Genomic DNA, 23,844 nt, shown 5'->3' with positions numbered 1-23,844 from the left:
ATCCGCCGCTTCTGCTCACCTTTGACCTCTGACCTCTGACCTCTCTATCTGTGTTTCCTTCAGAGGTTCATCCCTTACTGGGCGTGAAGGGCGACAGTAAGTCGAAGAAGAAGGCTGCGGGGCGACCTAAGGGATCTAAAGGTAAAGACAAAGACTCTCCGTTCAGACCCAAAGTCTGCCGGGACAGAGCAGAGGGGCTGGGGACGCCAGGTAAGACCCCCGCTGCGACCTTCTACCCGTGGATGCGGCGCGGCTTGAGCTCAGCTGTGATTGGCCGCGTCTACTTCCTGCTTGCCTTCCTGTCCTTCCTGCTCTGACCCCTGTAACGCATGTGTGTGCGATCGAATGCTTCAGGTCTACTTCCTCTGCGACAGACCCGATTGTTCCCATGATGCAACGCTGTGATGTACTAAACGCTAAAAAACTAAATGCTTTTGTTTGTTCATATAGTTTATCCGTCTTATTTTTCGCAAAATAAACGTAAAATTGTATCTAATAATTTCACATTGTCATAGTTTCAAATGTGTTTAGATATGTTTGTTTATATTATTTAATATTTGACACTCGCAAAATAAAATGTAAATATAATTTGCTAAAAAAAAATTGTATATTATCGTACAGTTGCGAATTTGCTCTGCGACAGAATGAATCCTTCCCATGATGCCCTGCAACAATTTGACATTTATTGATTTAACAATGTTATTTGTAATGTTTTTTTGTTTCAATAGATTGTTTAATCTCGTTAGAGGGAATTTTCTCTGCGATGGGACAAATCATTCCCATGATGCCGTGCAACAATTTTTTTTAAATTCTTTTATTAATTTCGTAATCGTAATTTTTATTTGTTCATATTATTTAATCCTGTTTATTTTGACTTTTACTAAATAAATTGTAAATGTAATTTGCTAAATTTCTCATTTTTTAAAATTATCGTAGTTACGAATTTGCTATTCATGCCGTATATTGTTTATTTTCATTGCGACAGAAACGAATCCTTCCCATGATACCCTGCAACAATTTTACATTTTATTGATTTATCAATATGTCGTAATCACAACGTTTTTGTTTTTTGTATCACTGTGAAAATTTGCTTTGAATGTGAATATTTAAGCGTGAACGTTTCAGATTTTGAAAGTTAATCTTTGCGTGATGAGCGATTCATATGTTTGGTTATTTTGAAAGAGTTCAAAAGAGTCATGTTTGTGAATTGGACTATGCAGGAGTGCTAATTTGGTATTATTTATGTACTATTATAGTATTTATTTAGAAGTTTGAGTCATTAATCTAATTTTGGTTTCGTTTCAGCTTTATTTTAATTACCGTACAACACTGCTATGCCGCATTTCCATGATGTTCGGATTGGTCGCGTCTTGTATTTATGTACATGGAAGATTTGCTTAATAATATATGTATATTTCTCTTATAAATGGATAAAAATAAGCTTCAGTTTTGGTGTAGATTTGCATTGTTTTGTCGCTTCGCTCTTTATGTTGACCTGAAGGATTTAACAGTGCGTTTTTATGTATACATTTTTTTTATACTTTTACATTTGAATAGTTTAAATTTAACCAAATGCTGTTCTTTCAGGAAATCTGGTTTCGGCGGTGTACAAGCAGCACGAGGTGCAGGGATTGGACTGAAGCTGCAGCGCCCCCTGTCTGTGTGGATTAATGAAGCCGCTCTTTTATATGAACTCTACGAACTGTATTTGTGTTGCATTATTACAGAAGGACGTCAAAGCTCGACAGCGTCACCTTTTGAAGCTTCGTTTCCTGGCTTAGAGAGTGATCGGAAGAGGGAAACATGTTATTTTATTTAGAGTAGATCGATCTGTCTCTGTGTAGAAGCACTATACTCAGTCAGATATATTTGTTTTGTTTTGTTTTCTGTGAGATCTCTGGACTGGTCGTGTTTTTTTATACATATTAAACCAATTTTTTGTTTTTTTGAGACTGTGTTTTTATACAAATGTTTTCAGAGGGACATCTCTGGAATGAATCCATGCATTTCTACAGATCCTGAGGTGAAAAACGGATTTGTGTTGTACTGTATCCATCCAGCAGGTGGCGCCATTGGTGCGTCAATGAAAAAGGGAGAAAGAAAGACATTTTTCTGTTATTATTCGGTTCCATTTTGTGCTTTTATACTGTTGGATTCCATTTTGTGTTTCTGTGCTTTAAAAAACATTTGAAGTGGTCAGAGTTTGTCCCTGGACATCAAGAATCATCCTCATTATCGTTACTATTACATTTGGTAATTGTGTCGAAATTGGGACAAGTATAAATTAAGATATTTGTCAAATAATGGGAAATAATCCAAATACATGAAAATACCCATACACTTTCAGAATATTTCAGCCAGAAATTGCTCTTTGAGAGTGTAATCTTATATATAATGATGTATTCCTGCAATCGTTGGTCAAAATAGCTCAGTACAGAGAATTAAATAAAGTTTTGTTGTTTTTGTTCACCGAACTTCAATAAGGAGCAGAAAAACACTTGAGGTAGCTAATTAAAATCTCATCTTTATTACAACCACATACATCATATTCCAAGAAAACGGTTTCTAAAAGTGGAAACGAGCAAAATCCGACGAGAGAGGCAAGAGTTCCGTTAAATAGCGCCGTTCAAAATCATTCACGGCGGTTGACTCACGGTGAAAATGGCGTCACGTGATTTCGCCTCAGAAACAAGGGCGGGAAAGCGAGAGATGCGTCGCAGAGAGTCACAGTTGTGAGGAGAAAAATTGTAAACACTCCAGTGCTCGTGCACCAAAAATAGTGCATGTGGGGGCAAATCCTGATTTTCAGCTCAAAATAAAGATCCGCGAGCATCCCACGATGACAGGTGACTCCGAAAATACTCCATCTGCTACTTTGGAAAAATAATTAGGTCTCTTTAATGAAACGGGAGCAGAACGGATTTGTGTAAAGGCCAGTTTACACCAAGAACCATAACTAAAGATAATTATAGCGTCCACACCAACACGCGATATTGTTCTGTTTATCATTTTACATGCCCGAGTTCTTGGGATGTTCACTTAAAAAGGAAAATTACCCCATGATTCACTTCCCCTCAACTCAGGTGTGTATGACATTCTTCTTTCAGACAAACACGATAACAGGTATATTAAATGATATATCCTGGCTCTTCCAAGCTTTATAAAAGCTGTTTCTGTTTTAAAGTGCATCCATCCATCATAGAAGTGCATCTATCCATCGCAAAAGTCCATCTATATCTATCATAAAAGTGCATCCATCCATCATAAAAGTGCCCCACACTGCACCGCTCTGGAGGTTAATGAAGGCCTTCTGAAGCGATGCGTTTTTGTCAGAAACATCCAGATTTAAAACTTTACAAACTACAAATAAAAAGGCCTTTAATAACCCCCGGAGCCGGCACTTTTATATGATTGATGGATGCACTTTTATGATGGATGGGTGTACTTTTATGATGGATAGATGCACTTTTATGATGGATAGATCCACTTTTATAACAGAAACCATTATAAAGATTTAGCAGGATATTTTTTTTTAAATATAGCCTAACTCTGATTGTGTTCGTCTGAAAGAAGATTGTCATACACACCTAGGATGGCCGCAGTGTGAGTAAATCATGGGCTAATTTTAATTTTAGGGTGAAGTATCCCTTTAAAGCAGGATGGATTCTGATTGGCTCTTAATATCGTTCATCAGCTGATTCCATTCCTCTGTGCCATAGATTATAACTTTATCGTTATCGTCTTTGGTGTGAATAGCCTTTAATCGTTCTGAAAATCCATTTGTGTATATTCACCTCAATTTGTGCTAAATTCATTCCGCTCGCGTTTCACGATGCCCATTGTAAAGTTGAAACCCTCTGAAAATATAATTCTGCACGTTATTAAACGAACAGTTCAGTGCGTCGTCCTTCTCACCAGCGCTCTTGACACCACTAATAATACTCGTTTGAGTCTTTATAAAAGTTCTTTTTTGTGACATCAATTGTGAAGAGCACAAGAAAAATAGCTTTAAAAATACTCTACAGAACTACAGTTATAGTGCAAGAACCCGCACACACACACACACACACACACACTCATGTTTCCGCTGCCTGATCTCCAGCATGACCCTGAACACCCAATCATCGGCTCCGACACACGGTTAGATTAGCCGATGTTATTCCCATTGGATCACGATTGATAGGTGAGTCTATGCTAATGCCACGAATTCATTCAGCTAGCGGAAGACGGTCCGAGAGGGAATTTTCAAATTTTTGTGCAAAAAGAGACGAAATCCGGATGTCGTTCGTAGGCTATAGTTGCAAATAATCTGAAATAAATGAAATCTCACGGTTAGCACCACCTTAAGTTGATCCGTAGCGTAAACTTTTCTTGGCACCAAATGGAGTTCGGTTGGTCTGGCGTTCGGTTTGTATTGCTTCATGCGGTCGAATCAAACTGCAGGGATTTCGCTCCATATTAATAAAACCATTTTTTTTACAACACAATGCAAAACAAGATACTGCAAATATAACATTTAAAAATCAATTTACTACGGTGTTTGGAAACGTCTGTATCTACAGTAAACCTCAATTTCAGGAGGTAGCTTTGTGTACACTGCAAAAAATGCTCTTCTTATTTAGTATTTTGTTCTTGTTTCCAGTCCAAATATCTAAATATTCTTAAATCAAGATTAATTTACTAGATCAGTAAAACGACATAAGATATTTGTCCTTGTTTTGTTGAAAATAAAATCATAATGAAGTGAGTTTTTGCTTAAAACAGGCAAAATGATCTCGCAATGGGGGGAGAAAAATAATCTTACAGAGCTTTTCAGAGAGCGGAAGTCGTCACACTTGGGTTATCTTTTATAGTGGTGAATGAGAGAATACGTTAAATATATATTTTTGTGTCCCCATTTTCTCAAATAGCAAAAGAAAAAGGCAATAACAGTGATTTCACAACTTTCAAAAAGAAGGAAAAAATAGAGTGAGATTGATAACGGCAGTGGAAAGAGAGAAAGATGTTATTTTTACCATCACTCCCATAGACGCTCTATTAGAAACACCATCGCAGCAGCCATAAGTTGGTTATTGTAATTAGATGCAAAAGTTATATCATACAAGCTATAAGTGTTATAAATGTACACACAATTTAAACAGGATTTATAATATTGATGATCGTTAAAATGCATCATCACAGTCTGTGAAAACAAGGGTTTATTTCTGTTTGGGAAGGAAACAAGAAACAAGGTTTTAATCAGAATTAAGATTATTTTTCTCACCCCATTGGCAGATCATTTAGCCTGTTTTAAAGACGGCATGAAATCAAATTTTACAAATCATATTTTAATATGTAATATTGTAGTGTTTGCTAAAAATGATTTATCTGTGCACTTGATACATTTTTTTAAAATTAATTTACCCTTATAATCTTTAATCATGTGCTATCGCGCTCTGTCTCGTTTCTGCGGGCAACCCTGTCATGACAAATCATGTCGCCCTGTGAAATCGTGTCCCCTTCGGACCCAACGTGGTAGCTGTTTTAAATGCCTGATCAAAAGCTGTTTAGGGTAAGTCTAACAGTGGTGTATAAACTAAGCTAATCGGTTAGCTGTATGCTATGCTATAACGCACGCTAACTAAAAAAACAAAAACATTAAGAGCGAGATATGTTTGATTTCATAACGTATACTTTAGTTATATACTACTAGTACTACTACTATAAAAATCAAAACGTGATTTTATGAGAATACTAATCAGGCTGTGAACAGAATACCCATGAATAGTTCTTTCATTGCCAATAGAATCGCTCTGGGGTCCTAAGCGGACACGATTTCACAGGCGGACAGGATTTGTCATGACACCGCCTCTCAGACGCCTGTCAAATCTGCGTCCATTTTGTTACCAACACCCAACTTCCAACGATCCAATTCCTGAAGGACAAAATCAAGCCCTGCCCTAAATTTTTTCTAATTTCAGAGGTCGTTTCACTCGGATATATGTCACAATAATGAGAAAAACCATAGACTGTAAAACAATATGGCCGTAGTGTCCGTGACGTCACCCATAGGATTCTGAAGAGCCGTTCTGAAGCATAAAGTAGAGACGAGCTGGGCGTCGCCATCTTGCGAGTGAGTCATCGTGTGTCACTCCCGGATAACTGAAAATGGGCAAAGAGGCGGGATGTGGGTGGAGCTTATGATATGTGGGTGGAGCTTATGATATGTGGGTGGAGCTTATGTGACGCAATGACTATAGACGCCGGATAAATGGCTATCAACCTGTCACTCAAAGTAACCATGCCCTTAATTATGCAGAACTTTAAGGCTTTATATAATGTAAACGAATGAGTTATAAATAAATTCCCCCCCCTCACAGTCGTCATGAAGGGCAAAATTAGCCGTATAGACCAAAACCACAGTTTGTCCCAGACTGTAAACGTGTTTTATTCTGCTGTAAAGTTGGGCATTTTAACATGAGGCTCAATGAGATCCTCCTTCTGGAGCCGCTCTAGTGGCCAGCGGAGGAACTGCAGTTTACATTACTTCAGTATCGGTTTCTGGAGCCGCTCTAGTGGCCAGAGGAGGAACTGCAGTTTACATTACTTCAGTATCGGCTTCAGGAGCCGCTCTAGTGGCCAGCGGAGGAACTGCAGTTTACATTACTTCAGTATCGGCTTCAGGAGCCGCTCTAGTGGCCAGCGGAGGAACTGCAGTTTACATTATTTCAGTATCGGCTTCAGGAGCCGCTCTAGTGGCCAGCGGAGGAACTGCAGTTTACATTACTTCAGTATCGGCTTCTGGAGCCGCTCTAGTGGCCAGCGGAGGAACTGCAGTTTACATTACTTCCGCATCGGCTTTGAGAGATCGCGGGAGGAGCCGCTTGAGTAAAAGACGATCTCTTCAAACGAGCAAAAACTCACTTCATTTTTATTTTATTTTTAAGAAAACAAGGAAAAATATCTTATGTCATTTTACTCATCTAGTAAATGCATCTTGATTTAAGAATATTTAGATATTTGGACCGTAAACAAGACAAAATTACTAAGTAAGAATCGCATTTTTTGCAGTGTAGTGCGGGCGGTCCAACACACACACATGCGCAGGCGCGTATGTCAATCTGAGCACACACTCGGTGTGTGTCGCTATACGGTTGTGACGGTGAGTAAGGACGAGGGCAGCTGCAGAGCGTCTCCGCCGAGCCGCGTGCCGTGCGTCAGGAGCTCCTCTACGGTGGTCCAGTCGTCCAGCAGCTTCCTGTTCCTCAGGCGGCTCAGTTTCCTCTGGCTCAGCTCCAGAACGGTGCTGTAACTGTCTCCGTTGACTCCGCCCACCATCCCGCCGCCGTGCATTAATCCCGTCGCGGCCCCCACACCCCGCTGCTGCCGCTGCTTCTGCATCACATGTTCGCGGCGCTCCGTGCGGCTCCAGTAGCGACCCATGCGCACCTCGCCGTGACTCTCCTCGTCCGTGCTCATGCCGCTACGCTCGTCCGCTAGCCGGGATGCTCTGTCGCGTAGCATCTGGTTTCGCATTGCGCGCAAGTTCCCGCTCGGCGTTTTCCGAGCGGCCGCGGTTGGCATGTGTCCCTCTAAAGTGCTGTAGAGTCCACCCCCGCCCGCGCTTGCGCGGTTAGCCGGTTTCGGCCATGTATCGTTAGCATCCTGACTGGGCGTGTGGCTAAGCGTGTGAAAGCGCCCGTCTCTTTGCCGGCTCGGCTGCGGCGCTGGTGGCGGCTCCGTCACGAAGATTTGCGGTTCGGTGGACGCGCGGATTTGTAGATTCGGAGGCATGTAGCGGTGCTCATCTACTGGAGAGATGAGGGACGGTTGGCTTATCGTGTGCATTGCGTGTGTTCCGGCGTGCATCCGCGGCTCCTCTGGGAGGTTAGCGTGCGGCGCGGCTCCGTGGCTGCAGGGATGTAGCGTAGTGCTGCAGTAGTTAGGTGAGGCTGGGTGGCTCGCCCGTCTGCGGTACTCCATGGGTGCGGGGCGATGGTGGAGAGTCCGGCTTCGCCTCAGCATCCCGGCGGAGTTTGGATGAGGCCTCCGCTGGCCGGACGGGGTACTGCACGCGGATAGCAATAGCGAGCCGCTACTGGAGCTGTGGCGATTCAGACACGGACGCTCCGCCTTGCGGTATTGCACCGACGAAACGCGGGACAATCCTCGCGGACCCACGCACACGTTCTGAGGCTGCACCGTCAGCGTTTCGGGGATGGCCTCTAGGGGGTGTTTAATCTGGCTGTCGCGGCGCTCGCGGGAACACGGCTCCCCCTGGTGGTGCATGCGAGTGTTGTAATGCCGCATTCGCTTCTCGAGCAGCCGCTGGAACCGCAGGAACTCGCCGGTGCTAACGCTGTAGAAGCCCGAGTCGCTGAGCTCCGACGAGATGAAGGATTCGGACGACGGCGAGCCTCCTCCGGCGGGGGCGTGGCACTCCTCAGGCCCCTCCTCCGTCTCCAGCCCAGACAGCTCCCCCTGGTGGAAGCTCCCATCAGTCCAGCCCAGGCCGGAGTCCAGCTCGTGGTGAAGAGGCAGGTACCCCAGCGGCTTCTCCATCATGTACTCCTCGTCATCAGTCTATCACACACACACATTATGACATTAGAGTGTGACGGGTCATGTGATCAAGTGACGGGTCATGTGATCGTGTGACGGGTCATGTGATCTAGTGACGGGTCATGTGATCTAGTAACGGGTCAAGTGATCGCGTGACGGGTCAAGTGATCGTGTGACAGGTCAAGTGATCATGTGACGGGTCAGGTGATCGGGTGACGGGTCATGTGATCGTGTGACGGGTCAGGTGATCGGCTGACAGGTCATGTGATCGTGTGTCAGGTCAAATGATCTAGTGACGGGTCATGTGATCTAGTGACGGGTCATGTGATCGTGTGACGGGTCAGGTGATCGGGTGACGGGTCATGTGATCTAGTGACGGGTCATGTGATCGGGTGACGGGTCATGTGATCGTGTGACGGGTCATGTGATCTAGTGGCTGGTCATGTGATCTAGTGATGGGTCATGTGATCTAGTGACGGGTCATGTGACCGCGCTCACCTGACTCTGGAAGCTTCTGGGCTCCTCCAGGCCGGTTCTGCAGCAGCCAATCAGACAATTCTGTGCCTGAGAACTGGAGAACTCCGGCTCCTGGAACCACACACACACAGTTACATACACTTTAGTGTTACGGTCATTCACACACACACACCGTTACACATGCTTCAGTGTTAGGGTCCCTCACACACACACACACCTACACACACACACATGCTTCAGTATTACGTCACTCACACACACGCACACACTTCAGTGTTATGGTCACTCACACACACTTCAGTGTTACGTTCGCACACACACATCCCAGCGCTCCTGATGGATTATTAGCATAACGAGGCTGTGATTTGAAGAGTAAATGTCTGTCTCTCCTTCAGCTCCTTTAAGACACGTCAAGTGTGTGTGTGTGTGTGTGTGTGCGTGCTTGTACATGTGTGTGTGTGTGAGCGTGTGTGTGTGTGCGTGTGTGTGTTCCCAAGCGTAGCTAAATGCATGAATAATTCCAGAGCATAAGAGAACAGCTCCATTTTGAAACACGTTTGTTTAGAGAACAGCACACACACACACGTTTATTTTTGTGAAATGTGGGGACCTTCCATAGGCGTAATGGTTTTTATACTGTACAAACCATATTGTCTATCCTATTACACTGCCCCTAAACCTACCCATCACATTATTTCACAAAAACAAGCCCTCTCTTACACACACGCACTAACTGTCACGCACACACACTCTCACACACACACACCCTCACTCACTCACACACACACACACACTTACTCACTCTCATGCACAAAAACACACACACTCTCTTACACAAACACACTAACTGTCACGCACACACACTCTCACACACACACACACACACTTACTCACTCTCATGCACAAAAACACACACACACACTCTCTTACACACATACACAATAATTGTCATGCACACACACACTCACGCACACACATATCAGTCACTGGACACTGGCTAAACCAATAGCTATACACATCTCATGAATATTCCAGCTGCTAATCAGCATAATGTGATTATGTTAATGACGTACGTTGTAGGAGAGGCGCTCCCTGTGCTCCAGGTCTCTGGGCGAGTTGGGCAGGAACTCGTACCTGCTTCCGTCTCTACGGCTCACTGGCAGGGTCATGTGATTGTAGTACATCCTGCGAAGGCACGACACAACCAATCATATTACACATACAAGAAGCCACGCCCCCTCCAACTACAAGTCACGCCCCTTCCACCCACAAGTCACGCCCCCTTCACACTACAAGTGACGCCCCATTCCAGCTACAAGTCACGCCCCCTCCAGCTACAAGTCACGCCCCTTCCACTCGCAAGTCTCGCCCCCTCCAGCTACAAGTCACGCCCCTTCCACTCGCAAGTCACGGCCCCTCCAGCTACAAGTCATGCCCCCTCCAGCTACAAGTCACGCCCCCTCCAGCTACAAGTCACGCCCCCTCCAGCTACAAGTCACGCCCCCTTCCAGCTACAAGTCACGCTCCCTCCAGCTACAAGTCACGCCCCCTTCCAGCTACATGTCACGCCCCCTTCCAGGTACAAGTCACGCTCCCTCCAACTACAAGTCACGCTCCCTCCAGCTACAAGTCACGCCCTCTCCAGCTACAAGTCACGCCCCCTCCAGCTACAAGTCAGGCCCCCTTCCAGCTACAAGTCACGCTCCCTCAAGCTACAAGTCACGCCCCCTCTAGCTACAAGCCACACCCCTTCCAGCCACAAGTCATGCCCCCTCCAGCTACAAATCATGCCCCCTCAAGCTACAAGTCACGCCCCCTCCAGCTACAACTCACGCCCCCTCCAGCCACAAGTCACGCCCCTTCCAGCTACAAGTCCCGCCCCCTCTAGATACAAGCCACGCCCCTTCCAGCCACTAGTCATGCCCCCTCCAGCTACAAGTCATGCCCCCTCAAGCTACAAGTCACGCCCTCTCCAGCTACAAGTCATGCCCCCTCCAGCTACAAATCATGCCCCCTCAAGCTACAAGTCACGCCCCCTCCAGCTACAAGTCACGCCCCCTCCAGCCACAAGTCACGCCCCTTCCAGCTACAAGTCACGCCCCCTCTAGCTACAAGCCACGCCCCTTCCAGCCACTAGTCATGCCCCCTCCAGCTACAAATCATGCCCCTTCACGCTACAAGTCACGCCCCCTTCCAGCTACAAGTCACGCTCCCTCCAGCTACAAGTCACGCCCCCTTCCAGCTACATGTCACGCCCCCTTCCAGGTACAAGTCACGCTCCCTCCAACTACAAGTCACGCTCCCTCCAGCTACAAGTCACGCCCCCTCCAGCTACAAGTCACGCCCCCTCCAGCTACAAGTCAGGCCCCCTTCCAGCTACAAGTCACGCTCCCTCAAGCTACAAGTCACGCCCCCTCTAGCTACAAGCCACGCCCCTTCCAGCCACAAGTCATGCCCCCTCCAGCTACAAATCATGCCCCCTCAAGCTACAAGTCACGCCCCCTCCAGCTACAAGTCACGCCCCCTCCAGCCACAAGTCACGCCCCTTCCAGCTACAAGTCACGCCCCTTCCAGCCACTAGTCATGCCCCCTCCAGCTACAAGTCATGCCCCCTCAAGCTACAAGTCACGCCCCCTCCAGCTACAAGTCACGCCCCCTCCAGCTACAAACTTACAAATATGCTTATGAGACATACAGTGGGTACGGAAAGTATTCAGACCCCATTAAATTTTTTGCAGACATTTGCTAAAATCATTTAAGTTCTTTTTGTTCTCATTAATGTACACACAGCACCCTATATTGACAGAAAAACACAGAATTGTTGACATTTTTGTTTGCATGATTTATTAAAAAAGAAAAACTGAAATATCACGGTTCATATCATCATCTTTGGACCATATCATCATCAATATATATAGTCCTCAGTATTCAGACCCTGTGCTGTGACGCTCATATATTTAACTTAGGTGCTGTCCATTTCTTCTGATCATCCTTAAGATGGTTCTAATCTGAGTCCAGCTGTGTTTGATTATACTGATTGGACTTGATTAGGAAAGCCACACACCTGTCTATATCAGACCTTACAGCTCACAGTTCAGGTCAGAGCAAATGAGAATCAGGAGGTCAAAGGAACTGCCTGAAGAGCTCAGAGACAGAATTGTGGCAAGGCAGAGATCTGGCCAAGGCTACAAAAACATTTCTGCTGCACTTAAGGTTCCTAAGAGCACACTGGCCTCCATAATCCTTCAAGGGAAGACGTTTGGGACGACCAGAACCCTTCCTAGAGCTGGCTGTCTGGCCAAACTGAGCTATTGGGGAGAAGAGCCTTGGTGAGAGAGGTAAAGAAGACCCCAAAGATCACTGAGGCTGAGCTCCAGAGATGGAGAGATGGAGAAAGATTAAGAAAGTCAACCATCACTGCAGCCCTCCACCAGTCGGGGCTTTATATCAGAGTGGCCGACGGAAGCCTCTCCTCAGAGCAAGACACATGAAAGCTTGCTAAAAAACACCTGAAGGACTTCAAGATGAAGAGAAATAAGATTCTCTGGTCTGATGAGAACAAGATAGAACTATTTGGCCTTAATTCTAAGCGGTATGTGTGGAGAAAAATATCACCTGCCCAATACAGTCCCAGCAGTGAAGTATGGTGGTGGCAGCATAATGCTGTGGGGTGTTTTTCAGCTGCAGGGACAGGACGACTGGTTGCAATCATGGGAAAGATGAATGTGGCCAAGAACAGGGATATCCTGGACGAAAACCTCCTCCAGAGTGCTCCAGACCTCAGACTGGGCCGAAGGTTCACCTTCCAGCAAGACAATGACCCTAAACACACAGCTAAAATAACGGAGGAGTGGCTTCACAACAACGCCGTAACTGTTCATGATTGGCCCAGCCGGAGCCCTGACTTAAACCCAATTGAGCATCTCTGGAGAGAGCTGAAAATGGCCGTCCACCAACGTTTACCATCCAACCTGACAGAACTGGAGAGGATCTGCAGGAGGAATGGCAGACGATCCCCAAATCCAGCGGTGGAAAACTTCCATCTTTCCCAGAAAGACTCACGGCTGTATTAGATCAAAACGGTGCTTCTGCTAAACACTGAGCAAAGGGGCTGAATACTGAGGAACATGTGAGAGTTTCCTTTTTTAATAAATCTGCAAAAATGTCAACAATTGTGTTTTTCTGTCAGTATGGGGCGCTGTGTGTACATTAATGAGAAAAAAAATATCTAAAATGATTTTAGCAAATGGCTGCAATATAACAAAGAGTGAAAAATGCAAGCGGGTCTGAATACTTTCCGTACCCACTGTATGTGGTCAGGATTATTACAGTGATTGCATCAAAAACTTATTTCAATAGTCTATATTTTAAAATGTCCCTTAACTTGGCTGGCTTGTAAGCTAAAGTAGGAAGCCATGACGTTTACACTGCAAAAAATGCTCTTCTTCCTCAGTATTTTTGTCTTGTTTCGAGTCCAAACATCTAAAGATTCTTAAAACAAGAAGTATTTACTAGACAAGCAAAAGTAATTTTTTTTAATTTTGGGGAAAAATAACTCAAAATGAAGAGAGTTTTTGCTTAAAATAAGATAAATAATCTGCCAATGGGGTGAGAAAAATAATCTTGTTTTCTGTTTGAATTAAGATTATTTTTCTCACCCCATTGGCAGATTATTTATCTTATTTTAAGCAAAAACTCTCTTCATTTTGAGTTATTTTTCCCAAAACAAGACAATAATTTGTACTTGTCTAGTAAATACTTCTTGTTTTAAGAATTTTTAGATGTTTGGACTAGAAACAAGACAAAAATACTGAGTAAGAAAAGCATTTTTTGCAGTGTGTCCTTCTAGACTGGACCGTATCTCGATTGGTCTTTTGGCCGTATGACCGCGAGGTGAGCTTTCCCCACACGTGATGTCTCTTCAGAACGCGGCGAAGGGTGAAATATGCTTGCATGCCCATTTACACGCGCATGAATGCAGAAGCTAGCGTGACTGTGCCTTACGGCCGTTTACATGCTAGAGAAGGCTCTGACGGAGCGTGACGGCGGGTCAGATTCAAATCTAGTGGCATTCATGATTCGGATCGCGTGTCAAACTGCTGAAGTCACGTGACTCTCGCGATCCGAATCATGAATCGATTCACTGACTCATAACGGTTCGAATCATGAATCGATTCACTGACTCATAACGGTTCGAAGCTTTGTTTTGAAATCGGCCATCACTATATAAGTCGTTATTTAGTGTTTTTGCGCACAAAAACTATTCTCATCTCTTCGTAAAAGGATTGTAGAGCCGCTGTAGTGAGATGGGCTTTGTAATGTGTGTGTGTGTGTGTGTGTGTGTGCAGGTGAGCCACACCTGTCCGAGGGCTGCAGATGTGGCAGTGAGCACGAGTCCCACAGTCGCTCCGTCTGTGTGCTGCAATCCGTCTTCCGGCTGTACTGCAGGCTCCGCCCCCGGCCCTCGATCTGCAGCGTGATTGGCTGCTCGTAGCTGGCCAGGATACGGAAGGCCTCACGCTTCTGCAGGTGGGTCAGATCCTGACCGCGGACCTGGACACACACACACACACACACACACAATGCGCTCTAGTTAACCTGATTCGGTTCATCTCTACTACAGCTAAAGCACAGCTGTGTAAACAACACACTCCCCCTCAGCACCACAGCTGCACACCGACCGGATCCGTACCTCACACACACACACACACACACATGTTTGTTTTTGTAAAATGTGGGACATTCCATAGGCGTAATGGTTTTTATACTGTACAAACCGTATTTTTAATCCCCTTACACTGCCCCTAAACCTACCCATCACACACACACACACACACACACACACACACACACACACACACACACACACACACACACACATTGCCCCTACCCATCACACACACACACACACACTGCTCCTAAACCTACCCATCACACACACACACACACACACTGCCCCTACCCATCACACACACACACACACACTGCCCCTACCCATCATACACACACACACTGCCCCTACCCATCACACACACACACACACTGCCCCTAACCCTCTTACACATACACACTGCCCCTAAACCTACCCATCACACACACACACACACACACACACACACACACACACACACACACACACTCCTCCTGTGTGATTTATAAGCCTTTTGTAAAGTGGGGCCATGGGTAATATTTCACCCTCTCCTGTAATACCTGTGTCATACCCATGGCATTATACACATTTGTGTCCTCATATGTCACAAAAACATGCCCACACACACACACACACTGCCCCTAAACCTACCCATCACAGGAAACATTCTGCATTTTTACTTTCTCATAAAAACTCCTCCTGTGTGATTTATAAGCCTTTTGTAAAGTGGGGCCATGGGTAATGTCCTCATATTTCACCCTCTCCTGTAATACCTGTGTCATACCCATGGCATTATACACATTTGTGTCCTCATATGTCACAAAAACATGCCCACACACACACACACACACACACACATACACACACACACACACACACAAGGAAAACCATCTTCATACCAACACACATCAGTGCATGAGTCATGAGAGACGGAGTGTGTGTGTGAAACCGCTGGTTTATCAGCATCATTGTCACTCCTAATCACCATCAGCACACGATCGTGAACACACACACACACATTTACACACACAAATTTACACACGTTCACACACACACACACTAGACTCACCCCCATCCCGTCGCCCATCCACGGCCCTGACAGTCGACAGCCCATCACCAAGGCAACAGATGAGCAGGATCGTGCGCCAATGCTGAAAATTCAATCCGAATGCAGGATGAAGATGAAGAAGAAGGAGCCGGCATACATGAACACACACACACACACACACACTCACACACACACACACCCTCACATACAGCGCTGCAGTGAGAGACGCGCAGAAGATCGGGCGAACGAGCGCTGTCTCCTCTCTCTCTCTCTCTCTCTCTCTCTCTGAGCGCTCGATACACAGCACTGCCACTCCAGCACTCAAGCCCCGCCCACCTCTGCCACATCCCTGCTGTGATTGGTCAGGCGGCTGCGTCTGTCAGCTGACACTGAGAGCTGATTGGCTGAGCCTCGTTAGACGCTCATCTCCATCATTCGATCAGATTCCAGAGCTGTGAACGCATAAATATGCATTTAATTAATGACAAGAGTTACTTAAAGCGTTAGTTCAGCCAAAAATGAAATGTCTGTCACTAACTCCTCTCCCTAATGTCGCTCCACACCCGTAAGACCTCTGTTCATCTTCACACACAGTTTAAGATATTTTATATTTAGTCCGAGAGCGTATGCAAGTGTATGCACACTATACTGTCCATGTCCAGAAAGGGAATAAAAACATCATCACAGTAGTCCATATGAGACATCAGTGGGTTAATTAGAGTCTCTTGAAGCATCCAAAATACATTTGGGTCCAAAAATAACAAAAACTACGACTTTATTCAGCATTGGCTTCTCTTCCGCGTTTGTGTTCAATCCTCAAATAAAGATTCAAACGGTTATGAGTCAGCGAATCGATTCATGATTCGGATCGCGTGTCAAACTGCTGAAATCACGAGACATTGGCGATCCGAATCATGAATCGATTCGCTGACTCATAACCGTTTGAATCTTTATTTGAGGATTGAACACAAACGCGGAAGAGAAGCCAATGCTGAATAAAGTCGTAGTTTTTGTTATTTTTGGACCCAAATGTATTTTGGATGCTTCAAGAGACTCTAATTAACCCACTGATGTCTCATATGGACTACTGTGATGATGTTTTTATTCCCTTTCTGGACATGGACAGTATAGTGTGCATACACTTGCATACGCTCTCGGACTAAATATAAAATATCTTAAACTGTGTGTGAAGATGAACGGAGGTCTTACGGGTGTGGAGCGACATTAGGGAGAGGAGTTAATGACAGAAGATTCATTATGGGTGAACTAACCCTTTAACTCTTTAATCACTAGTCCTAGTGTTAAAGTTGAGAATGTGTGTTGAGGAGACCTTCACATCGAGAGCTCAGGTTTTCTCCGGAAAAACTGAAGTGTGTGTGTTTAGGGACTCTGGGACGAGAGCGGAGCTGACATGCGGAGAGCAGAACACACGCCACAGGAAAGTGCAAATCTGTGTCGAGCCGTCAGAAGCTCCAATAAACCAGAAGAGAGGCATGAATAAATAAACTGGCTGTCCTTAAAGCCAGGGTGAGGTTAGTCTGCCAGCGGCTCGGAGGAGCATTATGACAGAATCATGTCAGCGCACAAACACTCACGCTGGGTCGGGTTAGTTAAAGCACATCCACACCGGCGGACGATAACGATAACTATATTAGCATCCACACCAGCGGACGATAACAATAACTATATTAGCATCCACACCAGCGGACGATAACTATAACTATATTAGCATCCACACCAGCGGACGATAACTATAACTATATTAGCATCCACACCGGCGGACGATAACTATAACTATATTAGCATCCACACCAGCGGACGATAACTATAACTATATTAGCATCCACACCGGCGGACGATAACTATAACTATATTAGCATCCACACCGGCGGACGATAACGATAACTATATTAGCATCCACACCAGCGGACGATAACGATAACTATATTAGCATCCACACCAGCGGACGATAACTATAACTATATTAGCATCCACACCGGCGGACGATAACTATAACTATATTAGCATCCACACCAGCGGACAATAACTATAACTATATTAGCATCCACACCGGCGGACGATAACTATAACGATAACTATATTAGCATCCACACCAGCAGACGATAATGATAACTATATTAGCATCCACACCAGCGGACGATAACGATAACTATATTAGCATCCACACCAGCGGACGATAACTATAACTATATTAGCATCCACACCAGCGGACAATAACGATAACTATATTAGCATCCACACTAGCGGACGATAACGATAACTATATTAGCATCCACACCAGCGGACGATAACGATAACTATATTAGCATCCACACCAGCGGACGATAACTATAACTATATTAGCATCCACACCAGCGGACGATAACTATAACTATATTAGCATCCACACCGGCGGACGATAACTATAACGATAACTATATTAGCATCCACACCAGCGGACGATAACGATAACTATATTAGCATCCACACCAGCGGACGATAACGATAACTATATTAGCATCCACACCAGCGGACGATAACTATAACTATATTAGCATCCACACCAGCGGACAATAACGATAACTATATTAGCATCCACACTAGCGGACGATAACGATAACTATATTAGCATCCACACCAGCGGACGATAACGATAACTATATTAGCATCCACACCAGCGGACAATAACTATAACTATATTAGCATCCACACCGGCGGACGATAACGATAACTATATTAGCATCCACACCGGCGGACGATAACTATAACTATATTAGCATCCACACCAGCTGACGATAACGATAACTATATTAGCATCCACACCAGCGGACGATAACGATAACTATATTAGCATCCACACCAGCGGACGATAACGATAACTATATTAGCATCCACACCAGCGGACTATAACTATATTAGCATCCACACCGGCGGACGATAACGATAACTATATTAGCATCCATACCGGCGGACGATAACTATAACTATATTAGCATCCACACCAGCGGACGATAACGATAACTATATTAGCATCCACACCAGCGGACAATAACTATAACTATATTAGCATCCACACCAGCGGACGATAACGATAACTATATTAGCATCCACACCAGCGGACGATAACGATAACTATATTAGCATCCACACCAGCGGACAATAACTATAACTATATTAGCATCCACACCGGCGGACGATAACGATAACTATATTAGCATCCACACCGGCGGACGATAACTATAACTATATTAGCATCCACACCGGCGGACGATATAAACGATAACTATATTAGCATCCACACCAGCGGACGATAACGATAACTATATTAGCATCCACACCGGCGGACGATAACGATAACTATATTAGCATCCACACCGGCGGACGATAACGATAACTATATTAGCATCCACACCGGCGGACGATAACTATAACTATATTAGCATCCACACCGGCGGACGATAACGATAACTATATTAGCATCCACACCGGCGGACGATAACTATAACTATATTAGCATTCACACCGGCGGACGATAACGATAACTATATTAGCATCCACACCAGCGGACAATAACTATAACTATATTAGCATCCACACCGGCGGACGATAACGATAACTATATTAGCATCCACACCGGCGGACGATAACTATAACTATATTAGCATCCACACCAGCTGACGATAACGATAACTATATTAGCATCCACACCAGCGGACGATAACGATAACTATATTAGCATCCACACCAGCGGACGATAACGATAACTATATTAGCATCCACACCAGCGGACTATAACTATATTAGCATCCACACCGGCGGACGATAACGATAACTATATTAGCATCCATACCGGCGGACGATAACTATAACTATATTAGCATCCACACCAGCGGACGATAACGATAACTATATTAGCATCCACACCAGCGGACAATAACTATAACTATATTAGCATCCACACCAGCGGACGATAACGATAACTATATTAGCATCCACACCAGCGGACGATAACGATAACTATATTAGCATCCACACCAGCGGACAATAACTATAACTATATTAGCATCCACACCGGCGGACGATAACGATAACTATATTAGCATCCACACCGGCGGACGATAACTATAACTATATTAGCATCCACACCGGCGGACGATAACGATAACTATATTAGCATCCACACCGGCGGACGATAACGATAACTATATTAGCATCCACACCGGCGGACGATAACGATAACTATATTAGCATCCACACCGGCGGACGATAACGATAACTATATTAGCATCCACACCGGCGGACGATAACTATAACTATATTAGCATCCACACCGGCGGACGATAACGATAACTATATTAGCATCCACACCGGCGGACGATAACTATAACTATATTAGCATTCACACCGGCGGACGATAACGATAACTATATTAGCATCCACACCGGCGGACGATAACGATAACTATATTAGCATCCACACCAGCGGACGATAACTATAACTATATTAGCATCCACACCAGCGGACGATAACGATAACTATATTAGTATCCACACCGGCGGACGATAACGATAACTATATTAGCATCCACACCGGCGGACGATAACGATAACTATATTAGCATCCACACCAGCGGACGATAACGATAACTATATTAGCATCCACACCAGCGGACGATAACGATAACTATATTAGCATCCACACCGGCGGACGATAACGATAACTATATTAGCATCCACACCGGCGGACGATAACGATAACTATATTAGCATCCACACCGGCGGACGATAACGATAACTATATTAGCATCCACACCGGCGGACGATAACGATAACTATATTAGCATCCACACCGGCGGACGATAACGATAACTATATTAGCATCCACACCAGCGGACGATAACGATAACTATATTAGCATCCACACCGGCGGACGATAACGATAACTATATTAGCATCCACACCGGCGGACGATAACGATAACTATATTAGCATCCACACCGGCGGACGATAACGATAACTATATTAGCATCCACACCGGCGGACGATAACGATAACTATAATATGCATTTAATTAATGACAAGAGTTACTTAAAGCGTTAGTTCAGCCAAAAATGAAATGTCTGTCATTAACTCCTCTCCCCTAATGTCGCTCCACACCCGTAAGACCTCCGTTCATCTTCACACACAGTTTAAGATATTTTATATTTAGTCCGAGAGCGTATGCAAGTGTATGCACACTATACTGTCCATGTCCAGAAAGGGAATAAAAACATCATCACAGTAGTCCATATGAGACATCAGTGGGTTAATTAGAGTCTCTTGAAGCATCCAAAATACATTTGGGTCCAAAAATAACAAAAACTACGACTTTATTCAGCATTGGCTTCTCTTGCGCGTTTGTTTTTAATTGTCCAATAAAGATTTACGTGACATTGGCGATCCGAGTCATGAATCAATACGCTGAATAAAGTCGTAGTTTTTGTTATTTTTGGACCCAAATGTATTTTGGATGCTTCAAGAGACTCTAATTAACCCACTGATGTCTCATATGGACTACTGTGATGATGTTTTTATTCCCTTTCTGGACATGGACAGTATAGTGTGCATACACTTGCATACGCTCTCGGACTAAATATAAAATATCTTAAACTGTGTGTGAAGATGAACGGAGGTCTTACGGGTGTGGAGCGACATTAGGGGGAGGAGTTAACGACAGACATTTCATTTTTGGCTGAACTAACCCTTTAACTCTCGTCAGTCGAACCGACTCAGAGCCGGCACCGCTTCATTCTGGTGGAAAAGAGGAAGAGAGATCGTGTTTAAAGAGCTCCGGTGAAGAACAAACCAGTAGTTAGTGCTGAGATGGAACGAGACACACACACTATCAAACACACACACACTGACACACACTCACATACATACACACTGACACACACACACACTGCTGGAGGGACGTGTCAGCTCAGATCAGAGGAGACAGCAGTTGCACTGCAGGCTGTGTGTGTATGTGCGTGTGTGTGTGTGCATGTGTCTGTGTGTATGTGCGTGTGTGTGTGTGCATGTGTCTGTGTGTATGTGCGTGTGTGCGTGTGTGTGTGTGTGTGTATGTGCGTGTGTGTGTGCATGTGTCTGTGTGTGTGTGTGTGTGTGTGTGTCTGTGTGCAGGAGGACACACACCTCCTGTGGGATTACCCACAATGCCCCAGCTCACCTCCAGATGGCGAAGTCTGACTCCAGTCTCTGAGGACACACACGGGCCTGACGGGTCACCGGACCCCGAAACCAGAGACACAAGCGTGTGTGTGTGTGTTAGAGAGAGTGTGTGTGTATGTGTTTGTTAGAGAGTGTGTGTGTGTATGTGTTTGTTAGAGAGAGTGTGTGTGTATGTGTTTGTTAGAGAGAGTGTGTGTGTATGTGTTTGTTAGAGAGAGTGTGTGTGTATGTGTTTGTTAGAGAGAGTGTGTGTGTATGTGTTTGTTAGAGAGAGTGTGTGTGTGTGTGTGTGTGTGTGTGTGTATGTGTTTGTTAGAGAGTGTGTGTGTGTTTGTTAGAGAGAGTGTGTGTGTGTATGTGTTTGTTAGAGAGAGTGTGTGTGTATGTGTTTGTTAGAGAGAGTGTGTGTGTATGTGTTTGTTAGAGAGAGTGTGTGTATGTGTTTGTTAGAGAGAGTGTGTGTATGTGTTTGTTAGAGAGAGTGTGTGTATGTGTATGTGTTTGTTAGAGAGAGTGTGTGTATGTGTTTGTTAGAGAGAGTGTGTGTGTATGTGTTTGTTAGAGAGAGTGTGTGTATGTGTTTGTTAGAGAGAGTGTGTGTATGTGTTTGTTAGAGAGAGTGTGTGTATGTGTATGTGTTTGTTAGAGAGAGTGTGTGTATGTGTTTGTTAGAGAGAGTGTGTGTGTATGTGTATGTGTTTGTTAGAGAGAGTGTGTGTATGTGTTTGTTAGAGAGAGAGAGAGTGTGTGTGTATGTGTTTGTTAGAGAGAGAGTGTGTGTGTGTGTGTGTGTGTGTGTGTGTATGTGTTTGTTAGAGAGAGTGTGTGTGTATGTGTTTGTTAGAGAGAGTGTGTGTGTATGTGTTTGTTAGAAAGAGTGTGTGTGTGTGTGTGTATGTATGTGTTTGTTAGAGAGTGTGTGTGTGTATGTGTTTGTTAGAGAGAGTGTGTGTGTGTATGTGTTTGTTAGAGAGAGTGTGTGTGTATGTGTTTGTTAGAGAGAGAGTGTGTGTGTGTATGTGTTTGTTAGAGAGAGTGTGTGTATGTGTTTGTTAGAGAGAGAGAGAGAGAGAGAGAGAGAGAGAGAGTGTGTGTATGTGTTTGTTAGAGAGAGTGTGTGTGTGTATGTGTTTGTTAGAGAGAGTGTGTGTATGTGTTTGTTAGAGAGAGTGTGTGTGTGTATGTGTTTGTTAGAGAGTGTGTGTGTGTATGTGTTTGTTAGAGAGTGTGTGTGTATGTGTTTGTTAGAGAGAGTGTGTGTGTATGTGTTTGTTAGAGAGAGTGTGTGTGTATGTGTTTGTTAGAGAGTGTGTGTGTATGTGTTTGTTAGAGAGAGTGTGTGTGTGTATGTGTTTGTTAGAGAGTGTGTGTGTGTGTATGTGTTTGTTAGAGAGAGTGTGTGTGTGTATGTGTTTGTTAGAGAGTGTGTGTGTGTGTATGTGTTTGTTAGAGAGAGTGTGTGTGTGTATGTGTTTGTTAGAGAGTGTGTGTGTGTGTATGTGTTTGTTAGAGAGAGTGTGTGTGTGTATGTGTTTGTTAGAGAGTGTGTGTGTGTGTATGTGTTTGTTAGAGAGAGTGTGTGTATGTGTTTGTTAGAGAGAGTGTGTGTGTGTATGTGTTTGTTAGAGAGTGTGTGTGTGTGTGTGTGTATGTGTTTGTTAGAGAGAGTGTGTGTGTGTATGTGTTTGTTAGAGAGAGTGTGTGTATGTGTTTGTTAGAGAGAGTGTGTGTGTGTATGTGTTTGTTAGAGAGTGTGTGTGTGTATGTGTTTGTTAGAGAGTGTGTGTGTATGTGTTTGTTAGAGAGAGTGTGTGTGTATGTGTTTGTTAGAGAGAGTGTGTGTGTATGTGTTTGTTAGAGAGTGTGTGTGTATGTGTTTGTTAGAGAGAGTGTGTGTGTATGTGTTTGTTAGAGAG

At 44.5% G+C, this 23,844-nt stretch overlaps 2 protein-coding genes and 1 long non-coding RNA gene across 4 annotated transcripts in view; 2 read left to right on the top strand and 1 right to left on the bottom strand.

The window, feature by feature from the left end:
* rbbp5 (retinoblastoma binding protein 5) overlaps positions 1–1,950 on the top strand; it is an 18,740-nt gene extending 16,790 nt beyond the window's left edge. Inside the window, exons 13-14 of one of the 2 annotated variants that reach the window (XM_067415157.1) lie at positions 64–141; positions 1,588–1,950. In XM_067415157.1, coding sequence (XP_067271258.1) covers positions 64–141; positions 1,588–1,640 — 131 coding nt within the window. In that variant the 3' untranslated portion in view covers positions 1,641–1,950. Of the gene's footprint in view, positions 1–63; positions 211–1,587 lie in introns of both variants that reach the window. The other variant, XM_067415156.1, reaches the window with a different exon arrangement.
* A 4,944-nt stretch (positions 1,951–6,894) lies between these two features.
* Positions 6,895–16,098, bottom strand: LOC137039868 (E3 ubiquitin-protein ligase PDZRN3-like). Its single transcript, XM_067415154.1, has 5 exons — positions 15,738–16,098; positions 14,378–14,571; positions 10,092–10,203; positions 9,040–9,129; positions 6,895–8,562 (listed from the first exon to the last, which is right to left on the bottom strand). The coding sequence occupies exons 1-5, from the start codon at positions 15,780–15,782 to the stop codon at positions 7,126–7,128; spliced, it is 1,878 nt and encodes a 625-aa protein (XP_067271255.1). The 5' UTR covers positions 15,783–16,098; the 3' UTR covers positions 6,895–7,125.
* The window catches only part of LOC137039873 (uncharacterized), a 55,311-nt gene continuing 39,850 nt past the window's right edge, over positions 8,384–23,844 (top strand). The window contains exons 1-3 of the long non-coding RNA XR_010897772.1: positions 8,384–8,516; positions 14,367–14,547; positions 17,101–17,248. This is a non-coding gene — a long non-coding RNA (uncharacterized lncRNA). The remainder of the gene's footprint in view (positions 8,517–14,366; positions 14,548–17,100; positions 17,249–23,844) is intronic.

Source organism: Pseudorasbora parva, chromosome 14, assembly GCF_024679245.1.
Source record: "Pseudorasbora parva isolate DD20220531a chromosome 14, ASM2467924v1, whole genome shotgun sequence".
In the NCBI taxonomy this organism is placed as follows: domain Eukaryota; kingdom Metazoa; phylum Chordata; class Actinopteri; order Cypriniformes; family Gobionidae; genus Pseudorasbora; species Pseudorasbora parva.
The sequence above is the reverse complement of the archived record's forward strand: the minus strand, read 5'-3'. Positions and strand labels throughout refer to the sequence as shown.